General features: G+C 45.8%; 1 protein-coding gene across 6 annotated transcripts; it reads left to right on the forward strand.

The window, feature by feature from the left end:
* Window positions 1-151: 151 nt before the first annotated feature.
* On the forward strand, window positions 152-17257 carry CLCN6 (chloride voltage-gated channel 6). Of its 6 annotated transcripts, none has more exons than XM_059866746.1 (23): window positions 152-245; window positions 986-1045; window positions 2095-2160; window positions 2684-2752; window positions 3396-3462; window positions 3865-3971; window positions 4203-4329; window positions 4891-4958; window positions 5055-5113; window positions 5736-5868; window positions 6274-6387; window positions 6644-6810; window positions 7679-7820; window positions 8177-8303; window positions 8624-8777; window positions 8870-9029; window positions 9175-9281; window positions 9874-10060; window positions 10485-10642; window positions 11437-11593; window positions 12274-12381; window positions 12776-12901; window positions 14244-17257. In XM_059866746.1, exons 1-23 carry the CDS (start codon window positions 168-170, stop codon window positions 14322-14324), a joined length of 2622 nt encoding a protein of 873 aa, XP_059722729.1. In that variant the 5' UTR covers window positions 152-167; the 3' UTR covers window positions 14325-17257. The 6 variants fall into 6 exon arrangements, 5 of the variants coding, with proteins under 5 accessions (XP_059722729.1, XP_059722731.1, XP_059722730.1 ...); XM_059866748.1 differs by having other exon boundaries at window positions 155-245; window positions 7679-7805; XM_059866747.1 differs by having other exon boundaries at window positions 155-245; window positions 2687-2752.
* The last annotated feature ends 1561 nt before the right edge of the window (window positions 17258-18818 follow it).

The following is an 18818-nucleotide window of genomic DNA, read 5'->3' on the forward strand; positions in this document are numbered from 1 at the left end:
GATGGGGCGCGGCCGGGCCGGCTGTGGGAGCGCGGCCGTGCGCAGGCGAGGCCGATCGGGGCCGCGGGGGCCGCGGGGCGCGGCCATGCTGTGAGGGCGGGGCCAGGCGGGGCTGGCGCGCGGAGTGACGCGCGCGGGGCGGGGCGGGGCGCGGTCGGCGGCGGAAGATGGCGCGGTGCGGGTGCGGGGCCGGGCTGTGCTGCTGCTGCTGCGGCGAGCGGGAGAGCCGCACCCCCGAGGAGCTGGTACGGCCACCGTCCCGCCCTGCCCTGCCCTCCCCCAGCCGCCCCCTGACCCTCTCCGGACTCGTGCGTGCTGGCGGAGCCCCCTCACCCCGGGTCCCGGCCCGGCCCCACCCGGCTGTGGGCAGCGCCTGAGGGCGGGCGGGGAGCGGTGCTGGAGTGTTGGGCCCCGCGCCTCAGGGCCACCTTAGGGTGCTGCTCCCGGCCCAGTCTCTGATGCAATGCTCGTCCCGGCGCCACAGCCCGTTCCCGCCCATTCTGCTGCCGGGCCTGATGCTTCCCCGCCAGTGCCGGAGCCCCGCGCTGTCCCTAGCCCGGCCCGCGTTCTTTGTCTGGGCCTCGCATCCCAGCGCCTGAAGCCGCTGCCCCTCGCAGTCCTAAGGGGGAGTGGTCCTGGCAGGGGCTCTCTCTGACTCTAGCACTGCAGAGTGCTCTCATCAGAATTGTTGTCCTGCGCTCCCCTGTAACCCGTTGCTGTGAAGGGAACGGGATGTAGGTTTAGGAGTTTGCTCTCGGGAGCTCCCATATAGAAGTGATGTGTGTTCTGGCTGAGGGACAAGCTGTAAGGTAAGACCCGTTAGCGTTACCACAAAGTAAGTGGTGGTCTGAAAATCCACACTCTCAATTTATAAGCAACAATGGTATAGGGCTTCTGTAATTTTGGCTTTGCTACCAGTGTTCATGAACAGCTGTAGATGGATTCGTTCCCTTCATGGTTTTCCTTTCCTGCATTTGTTTTGCAGACGATCCTAGGAGAAACTCATGAAGAGGAGGATGAGATCCTTCCACGCAAAGACTATGAGGTGGGGAATTAACTAATAGCAACTTCTGATATTAATGTGATAAGAACTGCAGACAGGTTTGGATCTGTTTGAGTTTGTAATGGGGCAGATACTCAATATGGATCATTAGTTTGCATTGGCATCAGCAGAAATTAGAGAGTTGCTGTGCTTGCAAAGAACTGTTCCTCATCTTTGTATGTTTCTGGGATAAAGCTCTGTGAGTAGGTTGAATGTTTCCTCTCAAGTCAGACTCTTTTTGAGAAGATTCATTTTCAGAGCCTGGTGCATTTCCTCACCTGTTCAGTGTGAGATTTATAGGCTCTGGTGGCCTTGTTTTCTGGTGACTGTAGAAAGTATCTGTAGATATGTGGTCACAGTTGCCTTTCTGCTGTCTGTGTTGTCATGCTGGCTCGCAGCAGATCTTCCCATATATCAGATTCTGATGCTTACAGGAGGTTTTTGCTTTTTGCATCACTGTCTGGTGGCCCTGTAGTATTTAGAACAGTTGCAGTCAGTATTGGTGTCACCAGCCCAGCCTGTTACAGCTTGGCTTTAAAAGGTGGAGATGTGAATAGATCTAGTGGAGTTTTGTGAGTGTGAGTGGGAAACTATTGCTGTTAACTCCTTGCTGTGATAAATTGAAGAATTGATATGGTTCATCTGCACAGGAGTTCCTAGCTAGTGTTCCTGTTGCAGTGAGGGTGAATATAAAGATCCAGTGTTATCCCCTGCACTGTCAAAGTGGAGACACATAAAGAAGTCTAAAACTGTACAATGTGACTTCTCTAATATAAAGATGTGTAAGTCAGTTGTGCTTCTGTTTCTTTCACTGTCTCTCTCAGCTTGAGCAGTGAAGTTTTTCTGTTCTTTCACTTTGTGATTTTCAGGATCTGACTGATCTAAATATTTAAATAAGGTTGTTTCCAGGAGTATTTTCTCCTACTGTTGTTTGCAGACTCTGCTGTGGGGGTAGCAATGACTTCTGTAGTCTTTACTGAGGTCTTCTAGATGTAATTTTTTTCACAACCTGTTGCAGCTGATTCTCCTAAATTGACCTTTTTGCATTTCAGAGCTTGGATTATGATCGCTGTATCAATGACCCATACTTGGAAATTTTGGAAAGCATGGACAACAAGGTAGGACCTTGTTCTTTCATAAGCTAAAACCATGGAAATTGTCCAGAGAAACTGTGGATTGGAAGTGTTCAAAACCTTTTTGTATGTGGCTTTGACCAGCCTGGAAGGAGAAGGTGTGCCTGTCCATGGCAGGGGGGTGGAATGAGATGAGCTTTAAGGTCCCTTCCAACCCAGATCATTCTGTGGTTCTAAATATGCACTGCTGGAAATTTTATGGAAATTTTTTTCTTATTTAGGACTGAAATTCTGTGTATTCTCCTGGTTTCTCTATTAGAAAAAGAAAAAAAGAAAAAAAAAGTGCAGATTATAGCTCCCAGCATCTCTTGTGATCCTCATGTTTAAAGTGAGCAAGATGTTGAGTCTTTCAGTTTCCTATTTTCAATTTGCTGTTTTCACAATGCACTCTTCTGTTGATTTATCCTTCTGGCTGTTGAGCTGTGGAGCTAAACCCACCTTCCAGAAAATCCCTGTTTCTGTGTTGCTTTTATTTTACTTTTTTTTTTTTTTTCATCCTCTTTCCAAGCAGAAAGCCCAGAGATACGAAGCAGTGAAGTGGGTGCTGGTTTTTGCTATTGGAGTCTGTACAGGACTGGTAAGGATCATGCTGTTTGGGGAATGAGGAAAATTCAGGAGGCTAAGCAGGAATAATTTAGAAGTCAATAGCTAAGGAGTAAATTTAAGAGGAAGCTTTCTCTTCCATGGTGGTGAGAGCTTAGTAAATGGAGTTGTCTTTTGGGAATGTTGTTATAGACTATTTTTCAGGAAGCCTTTTTTCTTTCAGAACTTGCTGTGTTTTCTTTGTAAGTCTGGCAAATTCTTTAATTTTGCACACAGGAAAACTTGTCCAAAGCAAACAACTTAGGAAAAAAAGATGACAGTTTATGGCTGAACTGTGAAAATCAGCTCAGCTGACTGTATACCTCAATTAAATACCAGTTTTTTTCTGTACCCTTAAGTATGTTGAGGGTGTTAAAAATGGTGCCAGATTAGTACTTTCATGGGTACTATTCAGATGCAGAAGTGCATCTCTTCAGGAATAATGTTAGGATGCATCTGTCCCAGTTAGAGAGAGGGAAGAAATTTGAGTTTTCAAAGCTCCTTTACTCTGAATGATGCTTTTGTCTTCTTCATTTTCTGTTTTCCCCTGTGTACATACTTGTGGTAGGACTAACTAGAGGGTGGTCTTCATTTGTATGTAGAAATTACTGATGGTAATTCTGTCTTCTTTTTCCCAGGTGGGCCTCTTCGTAGATTTCTTCGTGAGGCTCTTTACCCAGCTCAAGTTTCAGGTGGTACAAAGCTGTATCTTTTACCTTGGGCCTTGCTAGACTCAAGTGACCTTTTCTTTTCTGTTCCCATCTTTTGCTCAGAATAGCTGACTTTCACAATTTTGCCATTGGGCATGTTGTTCATAATTAAGCAAGTTTTCAACTTGCTTATGTAATTCAGCCCTTTAAACTAAGAAGTGTTTCCAGTGTTAGGTGCATAAGCAGAGACTGAAAGAATGAATGGTTTCCCTTCTTCCTAATTCAGTGTTTGAGCTTTGAAAAGGAAGCCTGGCTTCCTGACAGGCTGTGTTAGCTGTTCTGGCTGGATTAAGAAGCACAGGCTTGGCTCTTGAGGCCAGTGGGTGGCTCAGGTATTACCAAGTAATTGTGTGTTGGTGTGGGGAATGTTGTTTTCCTTGACCATCCATCCCTGCAGCGGTGGAGGAGTGCACTGAGAAAGGCTGCCTTGCACTGTCCTTGTTGGAGCTGCTGGGGTTCAACCTGACCTTTGTTTTTCTTGCCAGTCTTCTGGTCTTGATCCAAGTAAGCCTTTGGTCCATTGCTGCTCCTTACACAACCTTCCTTTCCTCTCACACACGTTCTTGATATGAAATATCCTTGCTAGAAACACTTTCTGCCCCAAAGCATCAAACTAGCATCACAGTTCTATGTGATTTAGCTAAGCAGGGTGTCTTGGTCCCTTGCTCTCTGATGAGAAGTTGTTGGTCAGCTATGAAACCAGTGCACCATAGTGGCAGTGTTTCTTTTCTGCAGCCTGTAGCAGCTGGGTCAGGAATTCCTGAAATTAAGTGCTACCTCAATGGAGTGAAGGTTCCCGGGGTTGTGCGTCTGCGGACAGTGGTGTGCAAAGCTACAGGAGTGCTCTTCAGTGTGGCAGGAGGTAAGGAGGGCTCTGGTGGGTTCATCTTGTTGGGTGAAGGAGTCATTGAAAGGGGAAAGGTGTTTTCTCTGCTTATATAGGGCACAGAAGGCCCTGCCTTTCCAGTAAAATAATTTTGGTGATTTGGAGCAGAGTCATGAGCCCTGAATGCGTTTATAGAGTAGAGAATAAACAGAAGAATCAGGACTATCAGGGAAACAGGTGATTTTCTGAGTGGGCTTGTCACATGTGACTCTTTGGGGCAGAATCCAAGAGAGAGACCTGAGAATGTTCCAGGACCAGCCTGTGGGCAGAAGGGCAGAATAACCTGGAGAGTTCAGAGTCCTTGTAACAGTTGTTTTTCAGTTACTTCACCCACTTGGAGTGCAGAATCTGTGCAAGTCTTTGCAAACATTTGGGGTTGTTGAGTGAGCTGGAGGTCAACACCTCCTTGTGAGGAGCTGCAGGCTTGGCACAGAGAGATGTGCCATGGCATGGGGGTGCTGAGCTGATCTGGCTTTGTCAGCAAGGGAGGGTGGCAGTGGGGAAAGTGCATTCCCTCAGTAAGCTCTGTTTTTCCAGGTCTTTTTGTCGGGAAGGAGGGTCCCATGATTCACAGTGGTGCTGTTGTGGGTGCAGGCTTGCCACAGGTTAGTGCTGGCCTTAGCCACGGTCCTGGTCACGCCACTGTTTTGTAAGAGTAAGTTCCCATCTCCTGTGTTTCTAAATCTTTACTTTGTTTGTAGTTCCAGAGCATCTCTTTGAGGAAGATCCAATTTAACTTTCCCTATTTCTGCAGTGACAGGTACTGTACCCAGGATGTGGAGGGGGGGAGAGGAGGATGAGTGAAGAGACTTCCTTGGGAGAAGGGTGGTGGGCTGGGGTGAACCAGTCAGTTATTTTAGCAGTTTTTTTTTTAGAGTCCTGCAGTTTCATTCTGCAGCGAGACAACACCAGAGTGTCACTCTTCCAAGCTGCTCTGGTCTTCCTGTTCATAGATGCTCTCTTGTGCTGCTCAGCAGATCTCTACCTATTTCAAACCTTTAATGTGGGTGGTTTGAAAGCTCACCCCTTTTGATTAGGATATACTACAGAGAAGGCTGATTCTCCTGAATGTGAACAAATTCTTCCCTTTCGTTTCTGTAATTCTTTCAAGTGATGCTGGAGTCCATGGTTTGGGATGGTTCCTCATATACTGGGCAGTTGTGTAGTACCAGAATTCTGCTCTGTGTTTGTGCTCTACTGAAAGAGCACAAACCTGCAGCTTAATGAACAAATGGTGGTGTCTGCCATGGCCAGCTTTTCTCCCAGCTCTCATTCTTGAATCCCTTGGATATTCCATAAATGGGGATCTCTTACTTTGCAGAGCCTAAGCATCTCCAGAGCTCTAATTTGCTAAACTGAGGTTGTTTTTCTCTTAATTTCAGGGATAAAAGGGATTTTGTATCTGCTGGAGCAGCTGCAGGGGTTGCAGCTGCCTTTGGAGCCCCAATTGGAGGCACTCTTTTTAGTTTGGAAGAAGGTTCCTCCTTCTGGAACCAGGGACTTACATGGAAAGTGGTGAGTGGTGATTCTGACTCTTTCTGTGTGTCTCTTCTTGAGAAGAGGGCTCCCCTTGGTAGGGCTTGTCCATGAGGCCATTCTGATTATCCTGCCTTTTCCTGAGCTGTCTTGGCAGGAGGGAGGTTGCCTGCTCTCTCAGTGTTCCAGAACTACTACAGATCAGGGGCAGAGATGAGCCTGGTGGTATCTGGAGCTGTGGGAGAGCTCTAGGCAGCAGATTTAGTGTACCTGGGAGAGTGTGGGCTTTTGTGCCTGGGCTGTCTGCAGTCTGATCCCTTCCACAGTCAGTTCCTTTGACCAGGCATAGGTCTCAAGGAAGAGCTGACTGTACCAATCTTAATTTTGGGAACCTTTGCTTCCCCCCCACCCCCTTTTTTTTTTTTTTTTTTTTTTGTTCCACAGCTTTTCTGTTCCATGGCTGCCACTTTCACCTTGAATTTTTTCCGCTCTGGGATTCAGTTTGGAAGCTGGGGGTCTTTCCAGCTCCCTGGGCTGCTGAACTTCGGGGAGTTTAAGGTAAGATGTACTGTTATTTCCCCACTCCCCAGTCTCTTGTTAGTCCTGTACTTCTGTCTGTTAGTTTGAAGGTTTATTTTGACACCTGCTTGTATTTCAAGGCACTTTATACTTAGCTGCAATACATTGATACCCTCAGACAGAATTGTCACCCTTTGATTTTAGCTTCTCAGAATCTCTAGGTGTGGAGACAGAAGTGTTGGTAGGAAATTGCAGCAACTACTATAATGCTTTTTTTGTACACTTTTCTTCATAGTGCTCTGAGTCTGATAAGAAATGCCACCTCTGGACAGCTGTGGACCTGGGCTTCTTCATTCTGATGGGGATTGTAGGAGGCCTTCTTGGAGCCACCTTTAACTGCCTGAACAAGAGGCTTGCCAAGTACCGCATGCGCAATGTGCATCCCAAGCCAAAGCTGGTCAGGTATTTGTGCTCTCTCAAATTTGTAGAGGGATCTCTGCTCCCAGAGCAATAGCATCAGTCTAGAAGATCCTTTGAGTAGGATTGGAGGAAGTCTCAGACTGGTTGTTTTAAAAATCACTGAATGAATCCTCCACAGAACTTAAAAGTGAACACCAGAAGCCAAATGTTACAGTCCCTGTAGTTTTTTGATAACTTTGATGGTACAGAGAGAATTGCAATCCCTCTTAAAGGGGCAGTGGAGGGAGTTCTTTATCATAAAGGCTGAACAAACCAGAGCTTTGTCTTCATGCAGGATTTTTTGTCTCCTTGTCCAAACTTATGTGGGTTGAATAGCTGATCTCACTTTTTAAAATCATGTTGGTTAATTAAATTCACAATATGCGTGCTGTTTAGAGAGGGAACTTCTGTGTTATTCTGAAAGCAGCTGTTTGTTTGCTCTAGACAGCTCCTAAACACAAATCCCAGGTTTAAAGAGAAAAATAAGTGTATTTCAGCAGCTAGAAAAGAGATTGAGAGGCTGTGCATCACCCTGCCCAGTCCTATCTACCCTTTAACCCTGTAAGGATGTACAGAACATTGTTTCCATATGAACAGCCTCATTACTGAACCCTGGGGCTTTTCATGTGTGACTGCTGTGTGTTCTCTGGGCAGAAATAGCTTCTTTTTGGGACAACCAGTTAAAAGGGGGAGCTAAGGCAATCCCTGGGAACCAAGTCAAAATTCAGCTTGATTTCCAGTGTCCCTTGTTCTGATGCTAAGCTATGGTGAGTGCTGCTTTTTGCAGCCTTATCAAAGTCATCTGCAGAGCTGGGACTAGGTTACAGTGCTGAGTGTGGCTTCAGTGTATGGTTTCTGTTGTGTCTTTCAGAGTCTTGGAGAGCTTGCTTGTGTCCTTGACCACCACCGTCATGGTCTTCGTGGCCTCCATGGTTCTGGGGGAATGCCGGCAGATACCTTCCAGCAGGCACGGTGGCAATGACACCCTGAGCCTGCAGGTGAGGGATTCTTATGTGAGTATTATATTCCCTGTCACATTGTTCACCCTGCAGAGAAGCACAGGCATGCAGTGAGCTTTTGACAGCGTGCAGTACATGACAGAACTGCAGTGTGAGCCCATGGAGGGTTGCAGGAGCTTAGGGTAATAATGAAACCTGCATTGTGCTTTTGTACAAAGCAAGTCAGGCTCTGAGTCAAGGAGCCCATTGATGTTGTAGGCCCCATCTCTGCTATTGGTGTTTGGTCTGAATTTCCCAAAGCATGGCTGTCCTGGCCTAACAGTAACAGAAGTGTTATTTCCCTTCTTCCCAAAGGCTAATGTAGGAGATGGTGAATTTTAACCCTTTGTGTCTTTTGTGTTCTGCATTAGGATATATCAGAGGATGTAAATTCAAGCATCAAAACTTTTTTTTGCCCAAATGAAACGTACAATGACATGGCCACGCTCTTCTTCAACCCTCAGGAGTCAGCTATCCTGCAGCTCTTCCACCAGGATGGTAAGTAGTTAGGAGACTGCCTCATCCCATGCTTAAGCTTCAGAGCTTCATCTTAGCTGGAACAGCACCACAAGGCTAGCAGCATCTTCAGGCCTTCATGGCTCTGGAGGACTGCTAGTAAAACTGGTGGAAGTCTCTTTGATGGGAAGAAAAACCTGTTTTTCCTCTCTTTTCACTTACTCATTGTCTGCATGTGTGTTTGGACTGGGAGACTCAGTAGCTGTTGTGAGATCAGCCTGCTGTGAGCTGAGGGGTGTATGGTGCAAGACTATCTTGGACAGACATGTGCCCCTTTAGTCATGATTCTTCTTGTGTTGCAGGTACTTTCAGCCCAGTCACCCTATCCCTGTTCTTCCTTCTCTATTTCTTACTCTCCTGCTGGACATATGGGATCTCTGTGCCCAGTGGTCTGTTTGTACCATCACTGCTTTGTGGGGCTGCCTTCGGACGCCTGGTCGCCAACCTCCTCAAAAGGTGCATCAAGTGTGCGTGTGAGGGACATGCTGCAGGTGCACCATGAGCTCTCAGGCAGGTTTTTCTAATGAGGGCTCTGTGCTTTGCTCTAGTTACATTGGTCTGGATCACATCTACTCAGGAACCTTTGCACTGATTGGGGCAGCAGCATTCCTGGGAGGAGTGGTCCGCATGACCATCAGCCTGACTGTCATCCTCATTGAGTCCACCAATGAGATCACCTATGGGCTCCCCATAATGATCACCCTCATGGTGAGTGCAGGACCCTAGCTCTTCCTTTTTGCAGACTGCTTGAACATGTGCTGGCCATGAATCTTTGTTACTTTGGGGGCTGTCATAAGCCAAGGGGTCTTGCACTTGGAACAGCAACTCAGTAGATCTCGTGTTTGCTATGCAGGTAGCCAAGTGGACAGGAGACTTTTTCAACAAAGGCATCTATGACATCCATGTGAACTTGCGAGGAGTGCCTCTTCTGGAGTGGGAAACTGGGATGGAAATGGATAAGTAAGGCTGCTCCTCTTGGCCAGGCTGTGGGTTGGAGTTTGTGGTGGGGATTCTTGCTCAGAAATGTGTTAATGCGGGGGGATGATGCGTCATCTTCAACAAACCTGGTTGCTCTTGAGGAGCAACTGTGAGGGCTGCTGTGAAAGGTGTTGTGCACCAGGCCTACAGCAGGAAAGAGATGCTGAAGCCCTTTCTGAGGGGGTGGATGGATGGAAATCTGCAGGGTGGGTTTGGGAAGCTTTGTGAAAACATTCCATTGGACTTTGCTTCTTGTGGAATGTCATCTTCCCATCTGTTGTCTCTTCCCAGTAGTGTTTAGAAACTTTATTGTAAGTTAGAACATTCTACCATTCCTCTAGTGAATCATTGATACAATGTTATGTTATTAAAAAAAAATTAAAAATCAGGTGTACCATCACTGCTGATACCACAGTGAAGGTGAGCACACAGGTAAAAGGAGCTAGCAGAATTTAACTGCAGCAGACTCCTTCAGGATCTTCTTTAAGGACTGGTTTGTTTCCATGTTTGTTCATCACCAGCCTTCTGTCACTGAAGTGATGCATGCAGCAATCTTGCATTTCTGTTTCTTCAGACTACAAGCCAGTGACATCATGGAGCCCAACCTGACGTACGTGTACCCGCACACCCGGATCCAGTCCCTGGTTAGCATCCTGCGCACGACTGTCCACCACGCCTTCCCTGTGGTGACAGAGAATCGGGGCAATGAGAGGGAGTTCATGAAGGGAAATCAGCTGATAAGTAACAACATCAAATTCAAGGTAAAGGGTTGCTTGTTTGACAGGCTGAAGAGTAGAGAGCTTTGTTTTGCATTCAGAATGGCCTTGCTTTAGTTATTTAAGCTTTTGGGCAGAATTTGGGTCAGAGATAAGCACCTACTGCAATAAAAAATTTTTAAGAACTCCCTTTAATTCTATTGTCTGGGTGATGGTAGAGACAAAAGAGTGGGCTGCATTCCTAGAGGAAAAAGTTAAGAGGAAAAAGGAATCTGTTTAGCATAGACATGGAAACGTTGGGATTTGTTACTGAATTGCACAGTCCTATTGGCTATTCTTGCAAGTCCTGCAGCAGCAGTGGCTAACGAACATGTAATGTGGTGGCACAAAACTATGATTAGTAGTTCATAGTCACTCTTGGATAACTGTTGACTTGCTTAGTATCTGAAAATTTTTTTGTTGTATCCAGAAATCCAGCATTCTCACCCGAGCTGGAGAGCAGCGCAAGCGTAGCCAGTCCATGAAATCCTACCCCTCGAGTGAGCTGCGTAACATGTGTGATGAGCACATAGCAGCAGAGGAGCCTCCTGAAAAAGAGGATCTGCTGCAACAGATGCTGGAGAGGAGGTGAGGTCCTGGTAGGCACAAATGTACAGAAGCAGGGTTTTTCCATATGTTGAGTTGTGTTGTAAAGAATGTTTCATCAGTCTCTGTCATTCCATATGGCAGCGGAAACAGTGCTGGTATCCATGTTTTAGAAGTGATTTGTCAGGTCTGAGGAGCCAATGCTGTGTCTCACACCTGTGACCAAATCCCAGGCAAGTGGGTTATGTCCAGCTTCCTGTATTTACTTCAAACACTTATACAGACATATTTCCTTGAGAGGATGAAGTACCTGGGAAGATTTCTGTAGAAATCAATGTCCTCTTGTCTGCAAAAATGTGAGAGCTCTGGAAAGCTCCCTTATCCCAGCTAATGACTTGGTGCCATGATACTTATCCCAAGTTTCTGGTAACTGGGCTGAGTCACCAGGCTTGTGTTGCTGTTACTTCCACATAGAAGCCCAGTCTAGGGAATAATTTTCTACATCAGTGATTGTGACTTTCATGAATGGCATCCTCACCCTAATATGTTGCCAGATGCTTCAGCTTTTATTAGAATCTGAGTAATTTGGCACTGAAAATTACTTTAATAGCAAGTAATGTGAAATTGAGTTAGGAGACTGTCCCGTTCTGCTGCTCTGACTGCATAATGACTCTTGACCTCTCTTCCCCTAATTTTATTTTTTTCTGTGACTCTTGCTTGTCCCTAGCAAGAGTCCCTGAAATATTCAGAGGAAGGTTGCAAAGAGCTGAAACAGCTGCTCTTTTGGGAGTTGGGGTATGTGAACTTTGTAACACATGGTGTTAAATCCATCACAGATACACTCCTTACCCCAATCTGTACCCTGACCAGTCTCCCAGTGAGGAGTGGACCATGGAGGAACGCTTCAGACCCTTGACCTTCCATGGCTTGATCTTGCGCTCTCAGCTGGTCACCCTCCTTGACCGGGGGGTTTGCTACTCTGAGAGCCAGTCGGTGAGTCTTCCTGTTCAGGAATTGCAGCAGACACATCCCTGCCTTCTCAGGAGGTTGGGAACAATATTCATGGGCTGCCAAAAAGAATATGTCTATTTTTACACGTTAAGGAATGCATGTGTGTTTTTAAAGTTGCAGACGGGTAATGTGAATTCTCCCTTGCAGCTCTTAGAGTAAAGGAAGTTGAAAATATCCCCACTGTAAAAAAAGTAATCCAACAGACCTCTATGTTGCATAAAGCTATGGAGAATATATGATATGAATATATGACTTAAAGATATGCAGAACTGGAGAATAGAGGGCAGATATTAAATGCAAATAGAGCATCCAGCAGTATACACTTAGTGTTTTACTGCTGTGTGTCAAGGTCCTAGCAGAAAATTGTCAGCTGTGTCACTGAGATCAGTGAGAGGATCTGAGGCCCAGCTCCCACAAGGCTGGTTTCCTGCTGCCCTACAGTGTCTAGTGTAGCTTTGTCAGAGGTTGGGGAGCTGTTCCCTCTCAGCTAAAGGCCTGCATAGGTCTGGGTAACAGCACCTCTTCAGAAGGTGGATGTGTGGTGTGGGAGGAGAGGGAGATCTGGGGGAGTGGTTAGGAGGCATGGTTTGCTGTGCTGCTTGCAGCCCCTGTGTTGTCTGGAACGGTGACACATGGGTTCAGTGGGGTTTCTTTGATTGCAGAGTGCAAGTCAGCCTCGTCTGTCCCATGCAGAGATGTTGGAGGATTATCCCCACTACCCAGACATCCATGATCTGGACCTCACATTGCTGAACCCTCGTATGATAGTGGTAAGAAATGCACTGCAGTGTGACAGTCCCTCCTCAGATACATTTACAACTGTCCAAAGCCTTTAAAAAACATTGGGGGCATGTTTTAATACACTCTTTGGTGCAGTGACCAACATCCTGTGCTCCTCAAGCACTCAGCTTTCTCTGCACGTGGAAATCCACTGCTATGAGGTGTCTGTCCATTGGTGCTTTACTTCTAGAATAAGGTGTTGCCTGTCCATTTTACCTTCTCAACAAACCAAACCAAAATAATGTCATATTTGTGCAGAAATAGAAGATGACCACAGTCAAATACAGTCATCAGTGCCATGGAGGACTTGTAGGAGTTGCATGTTAGTGATTCCCAGAGACATTGAAAATGCCTCTTGTAAATAACATCGTTTTTCTTTTTTAGGATGTCACTCCATACATGAACCCATCACCCTTTACTGTCTCTCCAAACACTCATGTGTCACAAGTCTTCAACCTGTTCAGGACAATGGGACTCAGGCATTTACCAGTTGTGAATGCAGTTGGAGAGGTGAGTCCCTGTCTTGGCTTAGCTGAGCAAGGAAGCCACAGTGTTTGTGCAACATTTCCCATCTTTGGGACAGTTAAGATCTCTTTTAACATCAAACAGAAATGCTTTAAAGAGATCAGAATAGGATTTTTTAGGGCCCTGAAGGCTTGACTACTGTGACTTTGTTGGAATCTTTTGTGTCCAAGCCTTTTTCCCCTTTACCTGCAGAGAGCAGGACATGCATCTCTCCTGTCTCAGGTGTGCAGCCTATAGAAGCTGTCCCATTTTTCTATCTGTTGAGAGGCCCTGAGCTCATCAGAGGCCACTAATTTGCCTTTCCTTTCACAGCTTTATTTAAGCCCAAGAGCAAAATTTCCTGTATGTTGGGGCAAGAGGTTTTTTTGTAGGAAGGGAGTTGTACTCTATTTCTACTCACAGGAGCAGCAAAGCAAAGGAGTGTTTAAATGGTCTGTGCTTGACTCAGTGTCCTTTTGCCATCTACAATGCTCAGAAACAGTCAGTAGATGTCAGCAACCTCCTGTAACCACTATGAGGAACTGTTTCCCCTAAGCCTGACCTGGTCTGTGTGAGGCAGCACTGCTTTTTGTGCCTCAGGGTTCCCCATAGTTACTCTGCAGGGCCTGTGAGTTGCAAACGAGATGTTAGCTTATTCCATTTTAGTACAAGATGCTCTTGTGGTACTAGAGAACAGCCTAGTTCTAAACTCTTTCCATGTGTAAAATCAGAGAGGTGTTTCACCAGCTGAAATGCCTGGTTTGACTTTAGCCACAGCAGGCTGGGAGAGGGTCCCTCGTGTCACCTGGCAGTGTGCAGTCACCTCTAAGCTAGTCTTGACCATTTCTGTTTTGGTCTTTAGAGCTTCCTTGAATGTATCTGACAGGAGCTATCTAAGTCATGCCATGTGGAATACCAGAAATGTCTTGAATGAAGCCCTAAAAGACAGCTGTGTTATTTCCAATTGCAGTTTTTCTTTCTGAAGGATTTTACATCCTTATGCTGTCTGACATGGGAAGGATTTCCCTTCCTAGGCAGTCAGTCCTGCTTTTGCCAGACACCACAGCAATGGTGAAGCTGTTTGTTTGGATGTTGTTGTTTGGTTGTAAGTTTGGGTGTAGTTAAATCAGCATTCTTGCCTGAAGAGTGAGTGTTGGTAGAGGGAGGAACTTTGTTTCTGTGAATTTCAACATGAATCCACTCTAACTCAGCACTGGTCAAGAGCTGCTCTCAGGTTTCCTCTTTTTTGGGGTGTTGAAAAGAATGAGCACTTTATTATGGATGTCTTTCAGTGGCACATCTCTGATACAGACTTGTATCTTTTCTTCTTCTTTTCTTCCTGTTTAAGGTTGTTGGGATAATCACTCGGCACAACCTGACCCATGAATTCCTGCAGGCAAGACTGAGACAACACTATCAGACCATTTGATGCCCCTGCCCCTCTCTCAGTGTGGCTTCCTCCCTCCTCCAAGCTGGCACACATGCTTGCATTCTGCTTGGACCACACAAGGCCCAAGACCTCCCATTTGGCTTCTCACGTGCATATCAAGCCTGGGGAACTGGAAACCATTTTGCTAGCCAGAGAATTAGAGGAGCTGCCTGAGCCCAGAGCTGTTGATTGGCCTCAGGCATTTGGTTTGACAACTCTTGATCCAGATGTTTTCTTCCCCTGTCCCCCAGTTATCTCCTTCTGCCAGATGTTGTCCTGACACTGTGTGTTCTGCCATTTTATTTTGGGATTTTCTGAAGAGTTGGAAAAAAGAACCATTTCCCTCCACTGTGTCTTGGGCAAAGAACTGCAGTGTCTTTCCCTTCCTCCTGTGTGACTCCCTTTTCTTCTTCCTCCCTTGTTCCTGCAACTGTTGCCTTATTTGTGTGAGAAGGGAGTTACTGTCACCACTGAGAGGAGATTACTGAAGTTTGCAGATATCAGATAGCTGCTCTCCAGGATGGTTTCTTGCAAAAGCAGTATTAAAAAATCCAGCGTTTTGGAAACACACCTGTTTTTGCAAGTTTTCCCCTTTGCCTGTATTTTTTCACTCTGGCTTCATTTGTTGTTAATTTCTCTCCTTCTTTCATGGAGAAGTGTTTCTGCTGTGATGTTTTTGACAGCAGATGACCTTTGAGAGCAGCTCAGCAGATTCCAAGTTCAAAATGGTTACATTTCAGTTACTGTTTGGGTTTATAAATATTTAATACATTTGTGAACATCTCAGAGAAAGGAGATCTCTTCCCTGTTAGCTGTTGCTATTATCTCTCTGTAAGAGACTCTTCTAAGATGCTTGGTGGCACTCTGACATGCCTGCATTTCTTGGCATTTGTAGGCACTTTGTCCCTGCACTGCTCAAACAGTGAGAGCCTGGGGCACCTTTCCAGCTGGAGTCAGAGACCAGGGAACTCCACAACCTGAGAGCATGGAGAAGTGTTGCTTTGTGGAAGCAAATAGAGCTGATGGTCTCTGGGCTTGCTTGAATTATCTCTGTGTCATGAGAGGAGTTGCTGTCGTTTCAGGCTGCCATAAGGAGGGATACTTGGTGCTGGTGACTGAGGCAGGATCTCCTGCAGGTGATAAGTGGGGCTGTCTGTGCTCTAAAAATGGGATTATGTTTGCAACTGCAACAATCTGTAAGGGTAAAATCAGCACTCAGGAGCCAGTTGCAGCCAGTTCAGTGCTTTAGCAGGTACCATCCTGGCCAGCACCTGCATTGTTCCAGCAGGCACCTGCCCTCCTGAGTTCTCTGTGCAGATAACCCTCAGTGGGAAGCCAGTGCTGTGCCTCAGGGACTGCAGGGCTGATTGGCTTGATAAAGCACAGAGCATTCTCTCAGCCAAGGTACTGGGACAAGCTACATGGGGAATGGATTCCAGAAGAGCTTCTACACAGCCTCTGAGCTCTCCAGTTAACCTGTTGTCTGCCATAAGGAGCTGCCTAGGTGGGAATTGGGACAGAGGGCAGACTTAGTTGATTTTCTGTATTTCCTTAGAGCATAGGAGTTGGCATCAGGTACTACTCTTGATTTGAGAATTCTTTTCCTGTAAGTAGAGTGAGGATGTCTGTTCTGTCTGGGTAGTTTCTGCAGGTGTTGTCTGAAATGCCTGTGTTCCCCGAGCTCTGGTCTTACTCTGAGCTGTCCCAGCAAACTTCCAGCACCCATTTGCACTCTCTGAAGCTGGGCTGTAGGTTTGAAATATGCTTATGCTAGGCTACCTTTCATTCAAAGGATTTGTGCTCCTGGGTAATTAGGAATCACAGGAATCCTGTTTTTGTGGGATTTCAGATCACTTGGGTGGAATTGGCAGTCCTGTACTGTTAGAACACCTGTCAGGAATGTCCTGTGTCTCCCCATGACAAATGTTTCTCCTCTTGATCATGTTGAGGGAGAGTGTGTGGAAGGGAAGGTTCCTTCTCTTCCTGCACATAAGGCTCCTTAGGTTGTTTGCCTTGAGCTGCTCCTGTTTTATTTCTGTACACAAATGGCAGGCTGTTTTGCTGCAGGATGTCTTTGTCATTGCTGCTGAGATCGGAGTTGGGCAATCCAGACAAATCAGGCTGGAGAATCTTATCAAGGTTTTTCTGGGCACCAGGTGTTTCTCCATGAGAAGGCACTTTGCCTTCAACCTGTTGGCAGCACTGTCTGCTCTGCCTGGGCATCTTATTCAAATGTTTCAGCTGAAAAACACCCTTTCATTCTTTCAGTAAAGACATTTTCCATGAGGATGGTGGGTGACCCTATCATCTACTTTAAAGGGAAATCTCAGTGTGCAATTACTGTTCTGTAGCCTGCAGAAAAGGAATTACAAGTTCACCTGACATTTGGAGATGCAGTATTTCCCTTCTGATGAGGACTGATGCCAAGGGGTATGTGTTGAATCAGTCTTCTCTCACTTCAGTTACTTAATTCCTTTCTTACAACACACTTACTGCTTCTACCCTGGCTCTAGTTGCTAAGTGATTTACTAAGAAACCTGTTCTAACATAGGTGCCAGGAACATTTTAACAAAGCAACACTAAGGGAAAAATAACCCAGAACTGGGTTAGTACTGATGGCAAGGTTAGGGAGTTAGTCTGGGGTCTTCCTCCTTGCCTTGTGGTTTCCTGTGCAGTGTTAATTATGCAGTTTTGAATTATTAATTACTGTGAACCATTCCAATGGTATCAACTTACCTTTCCATTTGTTTTTTTTTTTTTTTTTGCACTGTTTTTTGTTATGAAATGATGTAAGCTAATTCCATGGTGTGTGTACATAAATTGTATTTTTTTTATAATTTGTATGAATATATTTTTATTTGAACTATGGCACTTGGGAAGTATTCATGTAGTTGTAACATGTCTGAGAGTAAAATGTTTGTGTGTCTCCTTCAGCACTTTCAAGGCCTTTTGATGTTTCTAGTATTGTTTTATTTTTGCCCTTTATGATAATAAAACTAGTAGAACATGGCAACATCCAAGAGCATGATTTGAGGTAGTTGAGTTGTTGCTATTTATGAGTTGTCTGGATCTAACAGTTTGTACAGAAGGTTCTCTTAGACCAGGCAGAGAGGAATGGCTGTGATCCATTAGGCTGTGACCACTGTGGTTCCACATTCTCACAGCAGCTGTTTGATAAGGAGCTAAATTGTGCCCATTGTGCTGCTTTTCTTACCTGACAACTCACCTTCCTCCCAGTAACTTAATGAAAGAGGTTTAAACTACAGTGTGTCACCTCTTGTTTTACACTTGGGCTTCTCCAGGGTATGAAGGATCTATCCTAATCTCACCTTGAATGTTTTAGTTTGTGGCTATCTTTCCTGCTTTATCCTGCTGTCTGCCTTACAGAAAAGAATCAGTGACAATTTTTGAACTTTCATCTCATTTTGGCTTACAAGCCAAAAATGTCAGTACAGTCTTTGAGCACTGTAGAAATATCTGACCCAAAAGCTCACTGCCTTTCCCTGTTTCTGTGCACTGGGGGCTGTGCTGTACAGGGTTCATGCAGTACAGATGCTGTACAGAGTATGCAGATGCTGTACAGAATATGCAGATGTTGTACAGGGTTCATGCAGTACAGATGCTGTACAGAGTATGCAGATGTTGGACAGGGTTCATGCAGTACAGATGCTGTACAGAGTGTGCAGATGTTGTACAGGGTTCATGCAGTACAGATGCTGTACAGAGTGTGCAGATGTTGTACAGGGTTCATGCAGTACAGATGCTGTACAGAGTATGCAGATGTTGGACAGGGTTCATGCAGTACAGATGCTGTACAGAGTGTGCAGATGTTGTACAGGATTCATGCAGTACAGATGCTGTAGAGTATGCAGATGTTGTACAGGGTTCATGCAGTACAGATGCTGTACAGAGTATGCAGATGTTGTACAGGGTTCATGCTGTACAGAATATGCAGATGCTGTACAGGGTTCATGCAGTACAGATGCTGTACAGAGTGTGCAGATGCTGTACAGGGTTCATGCTGTACAGATGCTGTACAGAGTGTGCAGATGTTGTACAGGGTTCATGCAGTACAGATGCTGTACAGAGTATGCAGATGTTGTACAGGGTTCATGCAGTACAGATGCTGTACAGAGTATGCAGATGTTGTACAGGGTTCATGCAGTGCAGATGCTGTACAGAGTATGCAGATGTTGTACAGGGTTCATGCAGTACAGATGCTGTACAGAATATGCAGATGTTGTACAGGGTTCATGCAGTACAGATGCTGTACAGAATATGCAGATGTTGTACAGGGTTCATGCAGTACAGATGCTGTACAGAGTATGCAGATGTTGTACAGGGTTCATGCAGTACAGATGCTGTACAGAGTGTGCAGATGTTGTACAGGGTTCATGCAGTAGCTCTCTGAGGCACTCTAACACAGAGCTGGCCAGCAGCTTGGCTGCTGCCCTCTGGCTCCCCCTTGGTGGGTGTGTAATGCCAGGGGAAGCC

The sequence above is a fragment of the Haemorhous mexicanus genome, chromosome 23 (assembly GCF_027477595.1).
Source record: "Haemorhous mexicanus isolate bHaeMex1 chromosome 23, bHaeMex1.pri, whole genome shotgun sequence".
In the NCBI taxonomy this organism is placed as follows: Eukaryota; Metazoa; Chordata; class Aves; order Passeriformes; family Fringillidae; genus Haemorhous; species Haemorhous mexicanus.

Excerpts from the sequence above, each read along its gene's own strand:
- CLCN6 (XM_059866746.1), top strand. The coding sequence starts at position 168 with ATGGCGCGGTGCGGGTGCGGGGCCGGGCTGTGCTGCTGCTGCTGCGGC. Across the intron at positions 4,959-5,054 it reads TGGGTGCAGGCTTGCCACAG|TTCCAGAGCATCTCTTTGAG; the intron begins GTTAGTGCTGGC and ends CTTTGTTTGTAG. Across the intron at positions 6,811-7,678 it reads CCCAAGCCAAAGCTGGTCAG|AGTCTTGGAGAGCTTGCTTG; the intron begins GTATTTGTGCTC and ends TGTGTCTTTCAG.